This window comes from Cherax quadricarinatus, chromosome 25, assembly GCF_038502225.1.
Source record: "Cherax quadricarinatus isolate ZL_2023a chromosome 25, ASM3850222v1, whole genome shotgun sequence".
Classification (NCBI taxonomy): Eukaryota; Metazoa; Arthropoda; class Malacostraca; order Decapoda; family Parastacidae; genus Cherax; species Cherax quadricarinatus.
Genome location: NC_091316.1, coordinates 34,866,951 through 34,891,716, shown reverse-complemented (window position 1 = coordinate 34,891,716; position 24,766 = coordinate 34,866,951). Strand labels below are relative to the sequence as shown.

At 37.3% G+C, this 24,766-nt stretch overlaps 1 protein-coding gene across 1 annotated transcript in view; it reads left to right on the top strand.

The window, feature by feature from the left end:
- Positions 1-24,766, top strand: part of LOC128690043 (stromal interaction molecule homolog) — a 298,076-nt gene that overhangs the window by 258,554 nt on the left and 14,756 nt on the right. The window contains exon 11 of the mRNA XM_070088695.1: positions 8,866-9,038. Within this exon, the coding sequence (XP_069944796.1) occupies positions 8,866-9,038 (173 nt within the window). The remainder of the gene's footprint in view (positions 1-8,865; positions 9,039-24,766) is intronic.

Here is a 24,766-nt window from a genome sequence, read left to right as displayed (position 1 = left end):
AATGATGAATGAAACATTAACAGCTTAACACTTACCTTTATTGGAGATTCTTCTTAGTGTATGGGAGACTGGAGAAGGAGAGAGATTGGATTGTTTACAGTTTGGAAGGGGAATCCCCTTCCAGCAACACCTCAGGTACCAATTGCTTCACTGCGGTTGCTTCTCTTCTCTGTTTCTTAATGCCACTTGGACCACCTTGAGAGTCACTCTAGTCCTGTCTCACAAAGTAACTGTGGAGAGAGCTCTGTTTCTGGCATCTCTTTAACACTTCCCTAAAATGGCCCAAGACTTTGTCACTGTACATATTTCTCACCTTCTTTACCACAGGCTTGGCACTAGGAGCTTTCTTTGGAGCCATGGTAGCTTATTTAGTACTTGCAAGCACTAAAATGAGTGGAATATTATGAAATATTCGTAGGAGCACTTGAGGGGACCTTCACTCACTGGTAAACAATGCCAGACTGGCTGGGTAGGGAGGCCGCCCCGGCTCACACCGTGCATATGCGTCCCGGACGAACTACTGTTTGCGAGTCAACCTATGAAAAGCGAGTCCATGTTTATACAAAAATACCCCTATGATTGGCGAAATTTACGATTGCCGAGAACTACGAAAAGCGAGGGACCACTGTAATACGTAATAATAAGTTCCTTTGAAACATGAAAAACAAGCCTCAGTCCACCTCTGACAGTGACATGATAAGATGAGATAAGATAAGATTAGAGGTGATATTTGATGAGCATCAGCCCTTGCTTTGTTTTCACTGGTACACAAACATGTCTGTCTGTCTATTTGTCTGTCTGTCAAGCTCAGTGTCTATCCGTCTAGCTCTCTGTCTCTGTGAGACAGAGATAGAGACAGAAAGAGATAGACAGAGATAGAGATAGACATAGACACAGACAAACAAGCAGAGCCAGGCTGTCGTCAGCTGGCCAGCCATCCAGCCAGCCAGCCAGCCAGCCAGCCAATCAGCCAATCAGCCAGCCTGCTGTACAAGTATTACGTTCCAGAATTGTTTCTCTTTACTTAGGGCATAGGTTATAAGATATTCTGAAAGCGTGTTGCACAAATGCTGCACATGGGTTATTATCAAGGTGTTTTGATATTTCCTCGAACACTTATGGCCACATCCACCTCAAAGCCACTAAACTTGGGGTCAACATCACTTTCCTCTTAAAATGGCAGAGTTAATACTATGTGAAATCACTGAATCCCAGGTGTTTGCCGTGCTGTTTGCTCTAGCTGGTGCTCATTTGAACAGGTGCTCCCACAAGGTACTAAGTGGTTCCAGATTTTTTTAATACAGTGCACACTTGAGTGTAATGATGCATTCTATGCTGACAAGGCATCTCAGGCCAATCATGCCATATTTGAAGGCAGGAAAAATGAAATGTTTATATACATTTGGGGCACTAGCAGTAAGAACATATATATACGATTGGACCGTTTACGGGTTAAAAATCTATTTTTAGCATCAGCAAAAGAGTAAACAATAAATTGATTTATTTATTAGATCAATTAGGTTTTTCATGTTTTTGCAATACATTACAATTCTCAATGACATATTCATTTTACTTGACTAAAACACAACAAAAGGACATAAAATTAAAGATACTCTTTTACTGATTTTTAATCCCTTAACCACTTGACTGTCGCAACCCCAAATCCTGAGGTGTCTCCTGGTGTCGAAAAATTTTTGAAAAAAAAAAAAAAAAAAAAATCTTATGAAATGATAGAGAATCTTTTCTCGATGGTAATGACACCAATAGAATGAAATATGATGGAAAACGTACAGAATTATGCTGTCATGAAGTTAGCGACCTTGGCAATATTTATGAATCGGCGGTTTCGCCCATTTTGAGTCCTATTTTCGGCTAATTCCATTGTTCCAGTCGACCAAACTCGTAGCTATTTCTTTAGAACTCCATTTGTTCTATCGATTGAGTACAAGAAACTGCTCATTTACCGATTTCAACTACCCAATAACGTGGTCAGAAATTTGCAATTTGGCCAATTTCACGCAAATTAAAAATATGCCAATTTCAAAATAGGGTCCAGAATGAACAAAGCAGAGATTCCTTGCTCTAAAATAACATTTCTTTGTTCATCAGTCATGTCTCCAGGCCCCTCTGATATTACTCTTGCTTTCTATTTTGAATTTTTATTCAAGCAAAAAATTGAAGATTTACTGTTATGTAGACTACTGCAATATTGTAATAATTGTATAAATAATGTCAACCCATTCATGACTGCATATTAGAATGGCTAGTTGGACATTTATTGGACAATGACATCATTTGTTTACTTTTGAACATCGGCAAAAATCAAACATTTCCCCTACTTTGAGCTCCATTTCAAGGTTCTTTTCATAGTAAAACCAATCAAAACCACCTCTATTTCTATAATAAGTTTTCCATTCTATCAAATGAGACCAAGAAAACGAGAATACAACCATAAATACTATACGAAAATACACCTCAAAATCAGCATTTTAATCCAAAAACACGGTCAGAGTTTTTTTTCTCGTTATGCACTGCGTGCTCCAGGATTTTTGTATATGGTGCACACTGACCACACAGACCCATTCTCTCACATGTGGGCCTACCAGGTTTCTCCTGCTTGATTTGAAGCCACTAGAATTTTTGAGTATACATATATATGTATATACATCAAACATTGTGGCTCGTAAGGCGTATATATACGACCAAAACAGTCAAAGGGTTAAGAATGATACATAAAAATCACAGAGAAAATACTGTATAATAATTTACTTATAAAAATACATATTATATTAAACAGAAGTAAATATTTACCATTTTAGCAGAAAATATCAAATCAAAACTTGAGAGAGAAAAATTGTGCACCTTTTATTTATTTACCATCAATGAGACTTCTGCTGCTGCATCACTGATGACAGATAATGTATATCAGGCTTCTATTTTGTAACCTTGAGAGATATACATGCGCTACTAGTTTCATCTGTAAGGCTGCTCCTATTACAAGACTTAAAGTTCATCACTGAAACAATGATTCATAAGAATAAGTAGATGAAAAAACGGATAATAATGCTGTTGCAAAGTTCTTCAGAGAGACAAAATTTTGTGGAATAGCATTCCAAGTCCTTAATACTTCGTTTTCCACATTTCTCTCTGTTACTCCTATCTCTAATAACTCATTTTCAATATTTTCCAAGTTAGCTCTAAGGTCAACAAATTTCTGTCTCCAAATTGAGCTACTTTGAAATTCAATCAACTGCATTTCAAAATCATCCATATCTATCCATGAAAACATCTGCAAGTTTAGTTCATCCAGATTTTTACTGTCTGGAAACTTCATGAATTTTGCAGTCTCATCAAGTTCTGTGAACTTAGCAAACCTTGTAGAGAACTGCTCAACAGTTGACTCAATGATGTTTAAAAATAGTGTTTGAAGACATTGGCTGTCTGTTTTGTCATCCTTTGGGATATCATTGATGTATCGCTTTAGGTTTGGCAGGTATCTAAACATCTCACTATCTATATCCCATTTAAAAACCAGTATGTATACACAAATGAAGCTAGCTCCACTTCACAACCTGTTCTTGTTGGAGTCCCACAGGGGAGTGTTCGTGGCCTATTTCTCTTTCTCATTTACATCAGTGACCTCCCAAATGCATCTTATCTCCTTAAACTCATTATATTTGCAGATGACACTACTTATGTCTTCTCTCATCCAAACCCAACCATACTAACAGACACTGTAAATGCCAAACTGCTAAAAATATCGACTTGGATGACTACCAAACTTACTCTCAATATAGACAAAACCTGCTTCATGCTGTTTTGGAACAGAACATCAAATGTATAGCTAAACATATTGATAAATGGTTCACTCATTTCTAGACAGACAGAGGGCAGATTTCTAGGTCTCCACCTTGACTGCAGTCTCAAATTTCAAACACACATACAAATATCCAAGAAAGTCTCCAAAACAGTAGGCATCCTTTCAAGGATACAATACTATGTACTCCAATCAGCTCTTCTTGCTCTTTATCACTCTCTCATTTACCCTTACCTCACCTATGGTATTTGTGCATGGGGCTCAACCACAGCAAATCACCTTAAACCTTTAATAACCCAACAAAAAGCTGCGGTGCGATTGATTACTAACTCCTTCACTTGACTACATACTCCACCATTTTTCAAGAGTCTTAACTTGCTTAATATACAAAACATCCACACTTATTATTGTGCCTACTACATACACAGTACATTACACTCAAATATAAACCCTCCTCTCAAACTCCTCCTTGATAACTATAACAGAACACACAACCATAATACGAGAGACAAATCACTCTTCAATATCCCTCGTGTCCATCTTTCCCTATGCAAAAATGCTATGCACGTAAAGGGCCCAAATCTCTGGAATTCATTGCCAGAACACACTAAAGGACCCCTGCCTGCAAATCAATTTAAGGCCCTACTTAGAAATCACCTCATCACACAAAATTAACCAGACAAACGCTGTACTTAACCCTTTGAGGGTCGACAGGCCCTCTCCGAAACTCGTTCTCAGGGTCGGCCAAATTTCAAAAAAAAAAAAAATTATTTTTTCTTATGAAAAAATAGAGTATTTTTTTCTAAACATTATAGGCTAAACAAAAAATTTTTAGCGTCAATACTTACCGAGATATGGAGGTGTGAAATTTCCCAAAATTGAACAACATATGGTAACATCGCCGACTGCCGTCACCCGGTATTTTTCTATTTACTTTTTTATGTACTATTTTCAATTTTTTTTTCAATTTTTCTTTTTCTGAGTAACTTTTATGGCCTCTGAGGCCAACATGATCAGTATTTTGTAAGTTATTTCTTTTTCAATACTACACAATAAGGGCGTAAACACTGTTGTCATTATTTTGTTTACAGAAAATATTTACACAAACAAACAATATGAAATGTTGTTTATTACTATTTTTCTATATTTTATATACACATATACAGTCACAGGACATGTTTCTAGAAGTTGTGCAGCCTGTGGAACTCTTTGAAACATGGTGTCATGCACAGTGGAGTTTTGCACTCCTCACACATAAAACGAGTGTCTCTGCGTTGTCGTGGGCGTTTTTTTGTATGTGAACAGACGTAACACCTCTTCTGAGCCTTTTTCTTCAAAGCAGTAGCAGGCAGTTTTACCAGGAAGTGATCACCATGCTTCAGACGAGCAGGTAGTTGTTGATAATTTGGTGGGCGGTCAATTGCAGGTGCATTTCCTTGGTACTTGAATACTATTTGTCTGATGACAGACAAACAGAATTCGCCGTACTGTGGTTTGTTTCTGGTGCTCATCTTATACATATTATAAGCATTGAGCATGGAAATGTCCAGAAGATGGAAAAACAGTTTGATGTACCACTTATAACTCTTGCGAACACAATCAGCAAACCCAATCTGCATGTCACATTTGTCCACTGAACGCATGTTGAAGGTGTAATCAATCACAGCTGCAGGTTTTAGAATGGGTTCATTTCTCTCTCTATGCTGCCTGCCACTGTCTGCCATTTCATTAGGGTGAATTGATGACAACAGTGTGACATCTCGTTTGTCATGCCACCGAAATGCCATGATGTCATTGGCAGCAAACGCCTGCACCTCACCTCTGCGAGTGCCAGCATCAAACCTGGGCATATGTTTTTGATTTGCACGCACTGTGCCACACACATCTGTCATGTTCACTCGCAAAAAATCACTGAGTGAGGGGCTTGTGTACCAGTTATCTGTATATAATATATGCCCCTTACCAAGGTATGGTTCTATCATTGTTCGAACCACATCACCTGAGATGCCCAATAACTTCCTGGTATTTTGCAATGTATAACTTCCAGTGTACACAATAATATCCAATACCAGACCACTGTAACAATCACAAAGCACAAACAACTTTATACCAAAGCGTTTCCTCTTGCTTGGTATGTACTGCTTGAAAGAGAGTCTTCCTTTGAACAGAATCAAAGACTCGTCAATTACAAGCTTCCTGAAGGGATAAAAATGAGTACTGAATTTCTGTTTCAGATACACAAACACATTCCTAATCTTATATAACCTGTCAGTTCTGTCAGGCCTGGTTTTATCTGAGAAGTGAAGCATACGTAACATTAGCACAAATCGATTCACTGGCATTATATCACTGAAACCTGGTGTTGCAATCAGGGGGTCTGTTGACCAGTATGATTTCACTTTGTGCTTATACACATGTGGCATAAGCATTATTGTGGCAAAGAAAAGATACAGCTCAGCCACAGTTGCCTCCTTCCATTGGTGTAGACGTGATTTTGGTGAAAGTATTGTGTTTGCCATGGTGTACTCGTAGTATGTGTTGCTTTCCATGACAATACTTTTCATCAGTGGTTCGTCAAAGAATAACTCGAAACATTCCAGTTCAGTGGCATTGTTCCCAAGTGCACAAGATGGCCGTATTCCACTTTGGCTGCCATCAAACTGGTGGGGATTTGGAACAAAATTGACAGCTTCCTGCCAATCCCAGGTGCGGTCTGCTGGTGGGTACTGGACAATGACAGGTGGTTGTAGTTGTGGAGGTTGTGGTTATGGAGGTTGTGGTTGTGGAGGCTGGTGTGGTGGGGGAGTGGGGGATGGTGGCCTTTGTTCTAGATCAGCTGAGGCAGCGGCGTGGGTGGCAGCGTGGGTGGCAGCATGGCCCACTGCTGGTGCCTCACCGCCGGCACCACTACCACCACGCACATTTTCCATCCCAATTGCAACAGTATCTTCGTCATTTTCACTGTCTGTTCCTGTTGTACACTTAATACCTGCTAATTACTGAAGTTTCTAAATAATTTACCCCTCAAGGAAGGTTCCTTGATGTTGGTGAGGGGCTCTTGATTTAGGGAATTGGATCTGTGCTCCAGTTCCCCGAATTAAGCCTGAATGCCTTCCACATCCCCCCCCCAGGCGCTGTATAATCCTCTGGGTTTAGCGCTTCCCCCTTGATTATAATAATAATAATCTAAATAATTTAAGATTGCCCAATTATTTGATAATCTACTTCGAACTTAAAATTGTTGCAATTTCATTATTGCATATTACTGATGATTGCTCAACCATTTACTCATTACTTCAAGCATAAAAGTGTTTCAATCTCACTGTTTTAAAATGTACTAAATTGTAATACTTCATATTGTAAATTATTTTAACTTCTAAATTGTAATACTGTACTGTACTATTTATAAACTATATCAAAAATGTTTCAGTCTCATTGTTTTCAAATGTACTAAATTGTAATACTTCATATTGTGAATTGTTTTAACTTGTTCTAAATTGTAATATTGTACTATTGTAAACTATATCAAAACTAATTATTCTATACTGAACTGCACCACTAGACTTATTACAGCCGTACAGCATTACTTAATAGAACGCCTTATTAATCTTATGTTAATTTTAAGTTTGCCCGAAATGCTCTGCATACAAAGGGGATTTTGGCATGCACACCCAACTGTTATATTCCTTTGAACAACAATGTATCATGTCAAAATAAAGTACTATTATTATTATTATTATTTATTATTATTTATTATTATTTATTATTTATTATTATTTATTATTTATTATTATTATTTATTATTACTTTTTATTATTATTATTATTATTATTATTATTATTATTATTATTATTATTATTATAAAAAGGGTGTCCACTTTAACAAAAAAATCATTATATTGAAAGTTCCAATTAAGTGGATGTAATCTGCCTAATTGATTGACTACCAGACTTGGACAAATACCAAATAAAACAGACTTAGTCCTCTGTATTCAAGGACTTCTGGACATACTAAGAATAAACTAGCATATGACATAGTAGCAAATGTACCTGCACCTGAGAAGAAAATGAGTTAAAATACAGCACAGTACAGTAAAGTACAGTATGATAATTTTTCTTACCGTTTCTGGTGGATAGAGGAGCTTACAGATATATGTACAGTATTCCCATGTGGTCTAGTGGTGACCTAGAATAACTGAGTCAGAGGAGCTGTAAAGCTTCAGCAGTACTATCACAGATGGTGTGGGAGACATATAGGTAGATAGCTAGCATCGATCTGCACTGCACTTCATAACATTTTTCCATAAGCTTTTCCTAACTTCTGCAAGTGTCAGACACTGTTTTGCTACACCATACTCCATACACACACTTCTTCTTGGCACCATTTGCTTTAAATAACTCAGAATTATCATAACTTGAGCTGATCCTAACTAGAGACCACTGTATGTCAGTTTACCATATATAAGCATTCACTGTGAAAAAGTAGTTCAGTTTATCTCCCTTGTTACAGACAACACTGTAAAAGCTCTTGTGGAAGTAATCAATGTGCATCACTTAATAAATCAGACATAATGAATGGTAAGTCTGTGACAGGGCACATGTATTTTCTTACAGTATTATTTATATTACCATATTCATGTTTATTTTTTCAGAGTGGCTATTGGCTTCTGATATATGTTAGTAACAAAGTCATTATGACATAAATTATATACTTTGTGAGTACACTTGTGCACAAAGATTAGAGTGCACATAGTGCATGTACTCTTTATATTTGTTAAACTATTACTTCAGCTTTTTATGTATTATTGTTTGACTTAATATCATAATACATTTCTTATGCAGGTTTTATGTTGACTGCAATTTCTTTCCATTTTACCACATGTTTATCAGACATACAGTACCTGTGTTCTAATTCTTAACTTGCTTTAGTGTTTAGCATGTAAGTTGTCTAGCAGTAAGGAGCCCATTATTAAATAGTGTAAAATATACCAAACCTTAGTTTTTCATTATATTATTTTACTACTATAAAAAAATAAATTATTTTTTTAGAACCATTATGGAAGAAGTAACCCAGGAGCTGCGTGAAAGAGAACAGCGTTGGCGAAATATAGAAATTTTAGCAGGCTGTACCATAACTACAAATGCTGGGATACACACACTGGAATTGATGCTTCGTCCACAAGTTAATGGTCGCCCTCACTCCACCTATGCTCCTAGTATAGGTATGACCGGAGGAAGTCAGTAAACCCTCCATGATTTTAGTCATTTGTGTCTTTTTTTTTTCTTGACATAATATGTTTAGTTTTCCCCTTTTTTTGTTTTGCTATGACGTGTGTGAGTTTTAGTGTACATTATTTTGTCTTGCTGTTTGTGTGACGATAATGATAAAAATGACATAGAAATCTCAGAAATATACATAGCATGATTGTTATCTTCAATGGTATTATATATTATTATTTGCATCTATAAAATCTAATTTGTACATACCTAATCACTTATATCTGATGAACAATTATATTTTCTTTGATAATTGACTTGAAACAAATCATTGCTCTTCTTATTTGGCCAAGATCATTTAATACAGAGCTGTTTAAAGCTACTGCAGCTATATATATCACTTTGATTTCATCATCAGTAAATATTTTAGAAATATAGCAAAGTAAGGTAAATTAGCTCAGTTTCTCAAAATTATGCAAAATTTATGGTCAATTATGCAATGAATTTTATTTAATGAAGTACATTTGATGCTTACTATTGTGCAAGTGACATTTATATTGATTAATAATTTGGCTCTTCTAACATACAATCTGGATAATATATGATGAAAATATACCAAATATTACAAGGGGACAAGAATACAATTACAGAAGAAAAGGGATAATTTAAGAAGGGTAAGGGATGTGTAGATCAAGTGTTGATAATGAAACATATAAGTGAACAATACTTAAAAGCAAGAAATTGTTTCACATTTATGGATTCAGAAAAAACAGTTTATAGGGTGGTATGGAATAGGTAGTGGGTTACTAAAAAGCAGTAAAGGAGTATGGAGGAAGCAATTGTGTTCAGATATCTGGAAATGAAATTATCGGCAGATGGGTGTATGAATAGCAAGGTGAACCATAGAAGGTGAGTGGTTCATTGAGGCATCTGTGGAGACAAAGAACTTTATCCTTGGAGGCAAAAGAAAAATATACCAAAATATAGTTGTATCACCACTGCTATATGTATGTGAAGCATGGTTTGAAGTGCTGCAGCAAGAACAAAAATGGAGGCAGTGGAGATTTCATTTATGTGGGCGATGTGTGGTGTGAATATTATGCAGAGAATCTGGAGTGTGGAGATAGAAGGTATGGGACATTTAAAGAAGATGAGACAAAATACAGTGACTAAGAGAAGTCTATATAAATCTAAAGCGGAACAAAGGAGGGCAAGGGTCATTCCAGGATGGGTTGGAGGGAGTGAGTAAAGGAGGTTTTGAATACTACAGGTTTGAACATCCAACAGGCATGTGTAAGTGTGTTGAATCAGAGTGGAGGAAAGGTGTTTTTATGATGTATTGTTGGAGTGTGAACAAGGTAACATTTATGAAGGGGTTCAAGGAAACTGGTTAGCCAGACTAAAGTCCTAGAGGTAAAAAGTACAGTGCTTGCACTCTAAGGGAAGGGGTGAGGATGTTGCAGTTTGGAGGGTCATTTGAGTTGTGATGTCAGTCGACTTGTGGCAAGATGGTTATTGAAAGAATGACAGTAAATGTGTTTCCACTTTTTTTGGGGTCACCTTACCTCAGTGGGAGATGACCAGTGTGTTTAAAAAATAAAAGAACATTAAAAATAAAAATCTGAAATTAAGAGAGTATAAATATTCAAACACTGACTTGAGTTTCTTCTTATAGATTACAGATTAATATACCATTCATTGTTTTCTTATATATAGCATTTTCTTTGTTGGATAACCCTACCTTGGTGGGAGACAACCAGTATATTTTAAAAAAAAATGCTTGTTAAACTAAACTGGAGACATGTTGAGCCAGAAATACTTCATTTAACTGCCTCATCTTGAATTTGATATGGTGATCTTAGATTTAAAAAAATTTTGTCTTCCTTTAACATATCAGAGTTGCAACAGTTATACCTGCCACATTTCTTATTTTTTTGTTTTTGTTTTTTTAATGGAGAGGCGAGGCAGTTGATGGCTACTTACATTGTATGAGTAAAAGTATTTTTGGATATTGTAAAATATTGAGGACTGTTTTGATGAATGATTGATAAAGATGTCTTCATTAATTTATAATATTATAAATATGGATTCTTTAGACATTTTAATGGTATAACCAGAATATGTATATTTTCTTCACCTAAAAAGCATTGAATTAATAGATTTTTATTTATGAAGTTGAAGGATTGAAAATTGGCATAAATCATTTATCCGTCATTTAACAATGTCCATATACATCCAGAGCATTTCTATTTAATGGGTTCCCTACTTCTTTGCAACTTACCTGTAGTATAGAGGTATTAAATAAAAGTTAGATGATAATTCTTTGTGTATTGGTTTAGAATTCTGCCTTTTATGCTTTAGTTTTTGTAGTCCCAGTTAATAAACTCTTATGCTTTCAAAGTTACCTCAGTATTTTTTTATTGCTATTATTATTATTATTATTATTATTATCATTATTATCTTCAGAATCTGTTGATTACTTCCCTTTATAACCATTATTTAGTTAAAATTCTGAGACATTAAAGTTTTATAATCCTTCGTTTGTACAAATAACATATATAGTAAGGGAAACCAAGACTCAGTATAAGCCATTAAAATCATTTGTAGTTATGCATAGTCTAGAAAAAATTTGAATGATATACAATCTCTAGCTGTATTATAGGATAATATTAATTGAATTCAATGGATAGCTTTCATTTTGTTTGTATATAGAAGACTTTGTAGATATTTTTATTTTTAAAGATGAAATTTGCTCTGAATTGCAGTAAAAATCCAAACTAGTAAAGAGTCCGTCCATTAACTTAATTTTTGTGTTCAACTTTGTAAGGCACAACAAGTGCTGTCAAGCACACAAGTATATAATTTAAACTGCTGGAGTGTTACTAAATGTCCTAGTAAAGAGCCAGGAATTATAACTGATCATTTAGATATATCTGAATTATATATTGAAAGTTAAGGGAAGAGACTGCAGTATTTTTGTGACAAAGAAAAGTAACTTGTATTCACTTAATAATTTATATTTAAATGAATCTGCAGAATCCTTCATGAACATGTCCCATTTGTCAAACCTCAGTATCTTTCAGTATTTTTTTTTCTTCCCTATATTGCTTTTGTTTATTAACTTCGACTCTTCATCTATGGTATTGTTGCAGAGTCACCTCATTCTTTCATCCTTTTTTTTTTTTAATTATTATTTTGTTGTATCTGGAAGTAATGGCTACTTACAGTAAAATCATTTTGTGTTTTAATATCAAAAATGTTTCAAGTGCTGATGAGATTTATGTATCTTAGTTCCTAAGGCCCTGAAAATATGCAGTAGCATGGTTATGATAGATAGCTGCCAGTGTTGCATGTGTATTACACAACCGTTAAAAAAATAATATGTCTGTAAGCCACAGAATTTTCACAAGTAAAAAAATTTACAAGATAAATAGTGAAAAAATTATGTATGGTACTGTATTTAGTTTGAAAACATGAGGTAGATCTCTAGTTAATATAGAAAAAAGGCTATTTCCCTCATTACAAGAGAGTCCCGCTTACATAACAGGTTAGGTTCTGCGCTACTGCTGTAAGGTGAAAATCGGTGTAAATTTTCTTTTTTTCACTTTAAAATGCATATAAGAGCCTGATAACATGTGAGCAATATAGCTAGGCTTAAAAAATGCATATATAGTACACACATGACTTTTAAAATATTTTCATCCTTAGCTTACAGCGAGTGGTGAATGTATTTATTGTAGGAAGTCTGAATAAATGAAGAATGGGTATACAGGCAGGCCCCACTTTACAACATTTTACTAATACAGCAGTTTTCATTTATACCCATTCTTCATTTATTCAGACTGCCTACAATAAATATATTCACCATTCACTATAAGCTAAGGATGGAAATATTTTAAGGTAAATAATGTATGTACTGTATATGCATTTTTAGGCCTAGCTATATTGCTCACTTAATATATGATAGTGTAAACATGTTATCAGGTTTTAATATGTATTTGAAAGTGAGAAAAAGACTATGATTCACTTTACAGTAGTAGACCAGAACCTAACTTACTGCATAAGCAGAACCCTCCTGTAATTGAAAATTGCTGTTAAACAAAACGTAAAGTGGAGCCTGCCTGTACCTATTTTTTTTTTCCAGCAGAAACAATGTTTCTTTTAGGCACCTCATTAATATTTTATAGCATTTTAGAATGATTTACTAGAACATTGTGCTTTAGCTTTTTATCATTTGTTTTGCTGAGTAATGTTAACTTTCAGAGACAATTTTTTTTAACAGATTTTAGTATTGTGTAGATGGATTGAGTGTATTACATGTTTAAGATAGTGTTGCACATGAAAATTAAGGTATGTACTATGACTAGTTTGGTATTTGCATAGAATCGTCATTTTCTTTTTTCTACTACTTCATAACATACAAGTCCACACTCATAAAACTAATTCTTTTAGATTTACTGTAAAAATCTACAGCAGTAGGTGTAAGGTTACAAAATATATTTTGAGCTGTGACACACTGGAAAAATTCTGGAGGACTAGTATGTTCTGTATCTATGTGCCTATTTTAAAAATGCATTAAACTCTTTAAAAAAAATTTTTGCTGTAAGTTTTTGATTAAACATATATAGTTTATAATTCGCAAACCCCCAGTTCTATAGCACAAGAATTTCTTAGCAAAATACATTTGAGCCCAGGGTAATTCTGTGTTATCCTCAGTGTCTGAAGTGTCCTGGCCACATCCACAGTTACTTGCAAGGAGAACTGCCCAGCTAGCATGGTTAAATCTTGCAAGAAGTCATTTACCATGACAAAGTTGTAGGGAAAAGTGAGACAAGAAAGCCAGTACCTCTTAGAGCATAAGAACATGGGTAAATGCTGGCAGGGTGGGCAGGTGCAGGAATAGTTTACTACCCTAGCTATGTTCCCAAAGTTACATCACCTCTTTTTAATTTTGAAATAGCTACCCCTCTTTGTACTAGGAAGTGAAAAAAAATGTTGATGTGGTGGGTGTGAGTCCTTTATGTGCCCAGAGTGTAGCTATCATCACTACCATTCCTAGCTCCCAGCCTCTAAAGTTGCATGATTTTTGTAACTCTCTTAAACCCCAGTAATTACTGTTTTATGACCTTGCTGATTATATTCAAAATTCAGTAATGTAAAATATTTATACCCAGTGATTTAAACTGTGTCTCATAAACATGTGAGATTTCAGGCACGTCTTGCTACTTCTACTTAAACTTGGGTCACACTACACATGTATATACACACCCCTTTGGGTTTTCTTCTATTTTCTTACTAGTTTTTTTTCTTGTTTATTGCCTTTTATCTCCATGGGGAAGTGGAACAGAATTCTTCCTCTGTAAGCCATGCATGTAGTAGGAGGTGACTAACATGCTGGGAGCAAGGGGCTAGTAACCCCTTTTCCTGTATACATTACTAAGGTGTCCTGTAGCTCGATCACTAGCACACTCAGCTCACACACTGAGGTCCGGAGCTCAAATCTCCTCCGGTACTGCTGGAAAACATTAGGGACGTATTTCCATAAGATACCTGCTGTCCATGTTCACCCATCAGAATAAAATGGGTACCTGGGCGTTAGTTGACTGGTGTGGGTCGCATCCTGGGACAAAACTCGCCAAATTTGTCCAATATGCTCAGCATAACAAGATGCTTTCTATATAGTAGTATGTCATTGATATCAGCTAGGCCTGTATACATTGTACATGTACTCACAGTAAATAACGATATTATTATTATTATTTTTATTATTAAAACATTGGGAGATTCCCACCAAGGCAGGGAGGCCTGAAAAAGGAAAACTTTCATCATCATTCACTCCATCACTATCTTGCCAGAGGGGTGCTTTACACTACAGTTATAAAACTGCAACAGTAACACCCCTCCTTCAGAGTGCAGACACTGTACTTCCCATCTCCAGGCCTAAAGTCCGGCCTGCCAGTTTCCCTGAATCCCTTCATAAATGTTACTTTGCTCACTCCAACAGCACATCAAGTCCTAAAAACCATTTGTCTCCATTCATTCCCATCAAATACGCTCGTGCATGCTTGCTGGAAGTCCAAGCCCCTCTCGCACACAAAACCTCCTTTACCCCCTCCCTCCAACCTTTCCTTGGCCGACCCCTACCCCGCCTTCCCTCCACTACAGATTTATACACTCTTGAACTCATTCTGTTTAGTTCCATTCTCTCCACATGTCCAAACCACCTCAGTAACCCCTCCTCAGCCCTCTGGATAATAGTTTTGGTAATCCCGCACCTACTCCTAATTTCCAAACTACAAATTCTCTGCATCATATTCACACCGCACATTGACCTCAGACATGACATCTCCAGTGCCTCCAGCCTTCTCCTTGTTGCAACATTCACCACCCGTGCTTCACACCCATATAAGAGTGTTTGTATAACTGTACTCTCATACATTCCCCTCTTTGTTTCCATGGACAAAGTTCTTTGTCCCTGCAGACTCCTAAGTGCACCACTCACCCTTTTCCCCTCATCAGTTCTATGATTCACCTCATCTTTCATAGACCCATCTGCTGATACATCCACTCCTAAATATCTGAATACATTCACCTCCTCCATACTCTCTCACTCCCATCTGATATCCAATATTTCATCGCCTAATCTTTTTATCCTCATCACCTTACTCTTTCCTATATTCACTTTTAATTTTCTTCTTTTACATACCCTACCAAATTCATCTACCAACCTCTGCAACTTCTCTTCAGAATCTCCCAAAAGCACAGTATCATCAGCAAAGAGCATCTGTGACAACTCCCACTTTGTGTTAGATTCTTTATCTTTTAACCCCACACCTCTTTCCAAGACCCTCACTTTCACTTCTCTTACAAGCCCATTTATAAATATATTGAACAACCACAGTGACATCACACATCCTTGTCTAAGGCCTACTTTTACTGGGAAATAATCTCCCTCTCTCCTACATACTCTAACCTGAGCCTCACTGTCCTCGTAAAATATCTTCACTGCTTTCAGTAACCTACCTCCTATTCCACACACCTGCAACATCTGCCACATTGCCCCCCTATCCACCCTGTCATATGCCTTTTCCAAATCCATAAATGCCACAAAAACCTCTTTACCCTTATCTAAATACTGTTCACCTATATGTTTTACTGTAAACACTAGGTCTACACCCCCCAACCTTTCCTAAAGCCTCCTTGTTAATCATTATCATTCTTGGGAGATTCTGAAGAGAAGTTGCAGAGATTGGTGGATGAATTTGGTAGGGTGTGCAAAAGAAGAAAATTAAAGGTGAATACAGGAAAGAGTAAGGTTATGAGGATAACAAAAAGATTAGGTGATGAAAGATTGGATATCAGATTGGAGGGAGAGAGTATGGAGGAGGTGAACGTATTCAGATATTTGGGAGTGGACGTGTCAGCGGATGGGTCTATGAAAGATGAGGTGAATCATAGAATTGATGAGGGAAAAAGAGTGAGTGGTGCACTTAGGAGTCTGTGGAGACAAAGAACTTTGTCCTTGGAGGCAAAGAGGGGAATGTATGAGAGTATAGTTTTACCAACGCTCTTATATGGGTGTGAAGCGTGGGTGATGAATGTTGCAGCAAGGAGAAGGCTGGAGGCAGTGGAGATGTCATGTCTGAGGGCAATGTGTGGTGTGAATATAATGCAGAGAATTCGTAGTTTGGAAGTTAGGAGGAGGTGCGGGATTACCAAAACTGTTGTCCAGAGGGCTGAGGAAGGGTTGTTGAGGTGGTTCGGACATGTAGAGAGAATGGAGCGAAACAGAATGACTTCAAGAGTGTATCAGTCTGTAGTGGAAGGAAGGCGGGGTAGGGGTCGGCCTAGGAAAGGTTGGAGGGAGGGGGTAAAGGAGGTTTTGTGTGCGAGGGGCTTGGACTTCCAGCAGGCATGCGTGAGCGTGTTTGATAGGAGTGAATGGAGACAAATGGTTTTTAATACTTGACGTGCTGTTGGAGTGTGAGCAAAGTAACATTTATGAAGGGATTCAGGGAAACCGGCAGGCCGGACTTGAGTCCTGGAGATGGGAAGTACAGTGCCTGCACTCTGAAGGAGGGGTGTTAATGTTGCAGTTTAAAAACTGTAGTGTAAAGCACCCTTCTGGCAAGACAGTGATGGAGTGAATGATGGTGAAAGTTTTTCTTTTTCGGGCCACCCTGCCTTGGTGGGAATCGGCCTGTGTGATAATAATAAAAAAAAAATATTATTATTATTATTATTATTATTATTATTATTATTATGAAAGTTAAAAAGAGAAACTTTTGTTTTTCTTTTTTTGACCAGCCTGCCTCGGTAGGATATAGTCGGTTTGTTGAAAGAAGAAGATTTAAACTGTAAAACTGGAATGTAATTATCAATTTTGTAATAACCTATGTCTTGTAACATTGGACCATCTGATGTGAAATACTCGTATTATATCTGTTTTTAAAAACCCATATATGGAGATTACTTCCACTATGTCAGTTTCCAGTTCATGCTGCTGCTTTACCATCCATATGCTTAAGACATGTTTTTATATATGCCTATGGCTCCTTTACATGTATAACTTTCAACCATATCCTTTCGTTCTTGTTACATTACTGGCCAGAGCCAAGTTAATCTACTCTTTTCCCTTTCATTTATTCTATGTGCTGATCATGTCCCTCTAGTTATTCATTTTTCCAGTTTAATAAAATTTTACACATAAATATTCCTTATTCCAAATGTATGTAGCTGCCTTTATTTAGCAATATTCCCTTGTGAATTTCCATTTAAACACTATAAAATGCACTCAAATAAGTGGGGATGTTGCATCTCATTTGGTCTGCACATTTCTGACAAGAGAACAGTTGAATATGCAGTGGCAAAGGAAAAATGTGTTTGTGCCTCATTCCTTGGATTTGCCTACATAGATTACAGTAGTCACCCCACAGTGCTCTGTTACATGGGATTATTTGCATCAGGTTCTATTACCTGGAGAGAGTTCCGGGGGTCAATGCCCCCGCTGCCAGGTCTGTGACCAGGCCTCATGGTGGATCAGGGCCTGATCAATCAGGCTGTTACTGCTGGCTGCACACAATCCAACATATGAACCACAGCCTAGCTGGTCAGGTACCGACTTTAGGTGCTTGTCCAGTGCCTGCTTGAAGATAGCCAGGGGTCTATTGGTAATCCCCCTTATGTATGCTGGGAGCCAGTTGAACAGTCTTGGGCCCCTGACACTTACTGTGTTGTCTCTTAACGTGTTAGTGACACTCCTGCTTTTCATTGGGGGGATGTTGCATCGTCTGCCGAGTCTTGCTTTCGTAGGGAGTGATTTTCGTGTGCAAGTTTGGTACTAGTCCCTATATGATTTTCCAGGTGTACATAATCATGTATCTCTCCTGCCTGTTTCAGGGAGTACAGGTTCAGGAACTTCAAGTGCTCCCAGTAATTGAGGTGTTTTATCTCAGTTATGCATGCCGTGAAGGTTCTCTGTACATTTGCTAGGTCAGCAATTTCACCTGCCTTGAAAAGTGCTGTTAGTGTGCAGCAATATTCCAGCCTAGATAGAACAATCGACCTGAAGAGTGTCATCATGGGCTTGGCATCCCTAGTTTTAAAGGTTCTCATTATCCATCCTGTCATTTTTCTAGCAGATGTGATTGATACAGTGTTATGGTCCTTGAAGGTGAGTTCGTCCAACATGATCACTCCCAGGTCTTTAACGTTAGTTTTTTGCTCTATTGTGTGGTTGGAATTTGTTTTATACTCTGATGAAGTTTTAATTTCCTCACGTTTACCATATCAGAGTACAGTAGGGCCCCACTTATACGGCAGGTTAGGTTCCAGGCTACTGCCGTAAAGCGGAAATCGCCGTAAAGTGGAGCAACCTTTTTTTCCTCCTTTAAATGTATACAAATACTAGATAACAAGTTTACACTAACATATATTAAGTTAGCAATAGATCTAGGCATCAAAAAAACAATAAAAATGTACAATACACACATAGTGCACTCATTACTTACAATATTTATAGTCTTAATCTAGGGTGAGACAAGTAGTATTTATCATAAGAAATCATGTGTGGTATGTATGGTAGTCAGCCGGGGTACCATACCAGGCCAACCCACCTACACATATTATTCTATGATATTTAAGCATCCCAGAGCGATAAAATGCATATACAGTTCACTCATTACTTGCCTTAAAATATTTGTAGTCTTAATGTAGGGCCAGGAGTGAGTAAATGAGATAAAATGAATAAATGAGAGAGAGAGAGAGAGAGAGAGAGAGAGAGAGAGAGAGAGAGAGAGTACATGAGAGAGGACAGGCACAGAGTTATGTAAACAAACCAGGCGAACGTAAGTTTTGTAAACAAACAAAGTGTACACATCTGGTTTGTGTACAAGTTGTCTATACATTGATACAGTAGAATAAATAAAGAACACTCCCATTCTCATGTAACACCATTTTTAGAAGAAATAATGCTCTGAGTGAAGGCAATGGAAATAAGTCACTTTATCTGACATTTTGGGTTATCCATAACATATGCTGTTATGTATGATAATCTATGTAACTGTATTTGTGTATACCTGAATGAACTTACATACATACGAAAGGAATAATTTTCTACAGTTACCCCAGTAACACATTCTCATGTTAGATTAGAGAAAATGTTATTTTTGCTGTCACTTGTACAAGTTATCTGGCTATCACATCTCATATTTATGTTTATTTATTCTGTTGTGGGGTGTATTTATCATCTTTATATGTTATGTATCGTGTTTATTATATAATTTTGAAAAAAATATCATGGATGGATTAATGAAAATGTGTATATAAACATAATATACGACATTTAATGAGACTCGGTGATTATTATTATTATTATTATTATTATTATTATTATTATTATTATTATTATTATTATTATTTCTAACATGGCGTCACTTGTGCAAATCGTCTGCTACCACATCTCATATTTATGTTTATTTATTCTACTGTGGGGTGTATTTATCATATTTATATGTTATGCATCGTGTTTATTATATAATTTTGAAAAAATATCATAGATGGATTAATGAAAATGTGTATATTAACGTAATATACAACATTTAACCCTTAAATGGTCCAAACGTATATATACGTTTTTTTCAACATTTGAAAGTATGTAAAAAAAAATGTAGATATTCTTTCTTGTTTTACATTTAAAAATGTGCAAAAAAAAAACTTTTATCTACTTTTTTTTTTGTTATTTTTGAAAATATGTAAAAAAAAGTAGATCTACTTTTGGAGCACTACGGATTTGAACGTCGATTTGTTTGGACCGTTTAAGGGTTAAATGAGACTAGGTGATTATTATTATTATCATTACTAATATGACGTCTCGAGACATATGACACTGATTTTAATGTGTACCTGCATGCCAGCACAGTATGTAAGTTTATTTAGGGACAGGTATACGTAAGTATAATTATCAGAGTATATATAAAATATGAAATAACTTTTAAAAACACTTGAAATTTTGGAGTTTCCAAACATGGAGAGACTTAGTGCTTACCGATCTCACGGACAATGTAAACAAACCGGGTTGGGCATGGTGACCATATTACAAAGTCAGGTGGGGGGAGCCGTATAGCAAGTTTTGGTCATAATTTGAAATGACCATATTAGCGGAACGCCGTAAAGTGAAACACCATAAAGCGGGGCCCTACTGTAATTGAAATTTCTCATTGTTGAACTTCATATTGTTTTCTGCAGCCCAATGAAAGATTTGGTCGATGTCCGCCTGGAGCCTTGCAGTGTCTGCAATGTCTGCAGTGTCTGCACTGTCATGCAGATTCGGGTGTCATCTGCAAAGGAAGACACGGTGCTGTGGCTTACATCCCTATCTATGTCAGATATGAGGATGAGGAACAAGATGGGAGCGAGTACTGTGCCTTGCAGAACAGATCTTTTAACCATAGCCACCTCAGACTTTACTCTGTTGACTACTACTTTTTGTGTTCTATTTGTCAGGAAATTATAGATCCATCTACCAACTTTTCCTGTTATTCCTGTAGCACGCATTTTGTGCGCTATTACACCATGGTCACACTTGTCGAAGGTTTTTGCAAAGTCTTTATATATTACATCTGCATTCTTTTTGTCTTCTAGTGCATCTAAGACCTTGTCGTAGTGATCCATTAGTTGGGACAGACAGGAGTAAACTGCTCTAAACCCATGGTGCCCTGGGTTGTGTAACTGATGGGTATCTAGATTTTTATGATATGGGATGTTAGCACTATTGGTCTGTAGTTCTTTGTTATTGCTTTACTGCCCCCTTTGTGGAGTGGGGCTATTTTTGTTGTTTTTTAGTAACTGTGGGAAGAGCCCAGTGTGAATGCTCACTCTCCATAGGATGTTAAAAGCACGTGATAGGGGCTTCTTGCAGTTCTTGATGAACATGGAGTTCCACGAGTCTGGCCCTGGGGCAGAGTGCATGGGCATGTCATTTATCACCTGTTCAAAGTCATTTGGCATCAGGATAATGTCAGATAGGCTTGTGTTTACCAAATTCTGTGGCGCTCATAAAAAATTCATATAGATCTTCGACTCTGTATGGTTAGCAGCTTGCTAAAAACTGAGTCATATTGGGACTTGAGTAGTTCACTCATTTCCTTACTGTCTTCTGTGTAAGACCCATCTTGTTTAAGTAGGGGCCCAATACTGGATGTTGTTCTCGTCTTTGATTTGGCATAAGAAAAGAAATACTTTGGGTTTCTTTCGATTTCATTTATGGCTTTTAGTTCTTCCCGCGATTCCTGACTCCTACAAGATTCCTTTAGCTTTAGTTCGATGTTTGCTATTTCTCTGACCAGTGTCTCCCTACGCATTGCAGATACATTGGCCTCTTTTAGCTGCTCTGTTATTCTTTTCTGTCGCCTGTAAAGGGAGCACCTGTCTCTTTCTATTTTACATCTACTCCTCCTTTTTCTTAAAGGAATATGCCTTGAGCATACATAGAGTGCCACAGAGTTAATCTGTTCTAGGCATAAGTTGGGGTCTGTGTTGCTTAGTCTATCTTCCCAGCTTATATCATTTAGGACTTGGTTTACATGGTCCCACTTTGTTCTTGTTATTGAAGTTGAATTTGGTGAAGGCTCCCTCGTGACTGATCACATTTTGTCGGTCTGGGGCTCCGCGCATACATGTCTGAACTTCAATTATGTTGTGATCTGAGTATATTGTTTTTGATATGGTGACATTTCATATCAGATCATCATTGTTAGTGAAGATGAGGTCCAGTATATTCTCCAATCTAGTAGGCTCTATTATTTGCTGGTTTAAGGTGAATTTTGTGCAGAGATTTAAAAGCTTGTGTGTGTGTGAGTTCTCATCTGAGCTGCCTCCTGGTGTTATCACTGCAACAACATTATTTGCTATATTCCTCCATTTTAGGTGCCTTAAGTTGAAATCCCTCAGGAGTTGGAAGATTTTCCAGACAGTGGTCAGTTTTCAACAGCTGTTCCTAGAATTGTTGTGATGTTGCATCCGGAGGCTTGTAAACTACCACAATGACCAGATTTTGGTTCTCGATCTTTACTGCTAAAACTTCAACTACATCATTTGAGGCATTTAGCAGTTTTGTGCAAATAAGTGACTCTGTGATGTACAGGCTAACCCCCCTTCCTTAGCCTGTTCACTCTGTTGCATCTGTATAGGTTGTAACCTGGGATCCATATTTCATTGTCCAAGTGATCCTTTATGTGGGTCTCTGTGAAAGCAGTGAACATTGCATTTGCCTCTGCAAGCAGTCCACGGACGAAAGGTATTTTGTTGTTTGTTGCTGGCGTTAGACCCTGTATATTTGCAAAGGATGATGTCATCAGATTGGTGGTATTGGGGGGGGGACTTTTTTTCCAGCACTAATATCTGTATCTGTTGGTTTGGAGTGGAGGCCATCGACTGTGATTCCACTCCAGAAATGACTGGATTTGGTGTACGATTTCTGCCATTTCCTGCCAGTTGTTTTTTTTTTTCTTCCTGGCACTAAAAAACCTCTTTTGAGTGGCTGTGGCTACCCGGGTTTTCCCATGGTCTGGATGTTTTGTATCTTTTTGTCCCCTTTAGATGGTGTGCCTGGCAATATAAGTTGTAGCACTGCCTTTCCTGTACTGAAGAGGGACACATTTCAGGGTGAAAAAGTTTACAGGAAGGGAATTTGCATTTTCCTTTTGTCATATGGGCACAGCATTTTCTAGGTCAGTTGCATGTCCCATCTGTTTTTCCAGATATTCCATGCCTGCAGATACCAAGTGCATAATATTTGCACAGGCTTGGTTTCTGTTTGCCTTGAATTTTTGTGACTGTATTCCCTGTTAGTGCATGTTTTCCTGTCTCATTTTTATCTTCACTAGTACTAACAGTGGAACTCTCACCAGTTGTTTCTGGTAATTTATCTTCACTATTACTACTGGAGTCTCCTTGTTTGCTATCTCCTGTGGTATTGATAGTTTGTAATATTGGTTCTAGCTTGTCCTTGACTGCACTTGTTTCCCCACTACAGCTCCTGTCTCCCTCGAGGTCACTAATATGCATTCTTCCATGCATGTAGTTACTGTCTACCAGGACAGCACCTCCAGCCTTACTGTTCCTGACTACCTGGCCAGCACCTCCAGTCATAACAGTTATTGTCGGTCACGACAGCATCCGCACCAAGGGCGATAGCACCATCCACCCCAGACTTTTTATTCTACCATCTGTTATAGAGTGCTTCCAGGTTTTCTATAAAGGCCGCTTTGATGTTATCCTTTTTTAATACCAATGTGATTTTAGTCCACAGATTGATCTCATTTGGGCATGCCAAAAAACACTTCCCTGATTTTATATATCTGCACATGGAGTGTAAGCCCAATTTCCACAAAAGTTGCATGTAATCCATGTGGAAGCCCGCTTGTTTGTTTGGCTGCAGACTACACAGGATTTCATAATGTGATTTTATTGGTTGATTTACTGTATTCTACTAATAACCTCTTGAATATTCTACTAATAACCTTCTTAAAGTGAAGATCTGGCTATTTATATTTCTATTTGTATTTTTACTGGGATATTTGAACAAGTTTACCACTCCAGTAGTTACTGTTTGGGTGTTTGATAAGGGTGCCTAAAACCCTGTCTGTTTATAGTCCGATCAGAGGATACCTTGTTATCCAACAAATCCGTTTGAAACGGGTCAAAGGCTCAAACCAGTCGAATCTGGTCAGTGGATCACTCATTTAAATATATCCAGGGTTGGAGGGAGGGGGTAAAGGAGGTTTTGTGTGCGAGGGGCTTGGACTTCCAGCAGGCATGCGTGAGCGTGTTTGATAGGAGTGAATGGAGACAAATGGTTTTTAATACTTGACGTGCTGTTGGAGTGTGAGCAAAGTAACATTTATGAAGGGATTCAGGGAAACCGGCAGGCCGGACTTGAGTCCTGGAGATGGGAAGTACAGTGCCTGCACTCTGAAGGAGGGGTGTTAATGTTGCAGTTTAAAAACTGTAGTGTAAAGCACCCTTCTGGCAAGACAGTGATGGAGTGAATGATGGTGAAAGTTTTTCTTTTTCGGGCCACCCTGCCTTGGTGGGAATCGGCCGGTGTGATAATAAAATAAAAAACATGAAGGAACTACTGGGAAATTATTTGACCGAGTAATATGTGATTAGATTGATACAAAAGTATAACTTGTGTGTTGGAGAACTGGTAATTGCTGGCAGCTCCTACTAT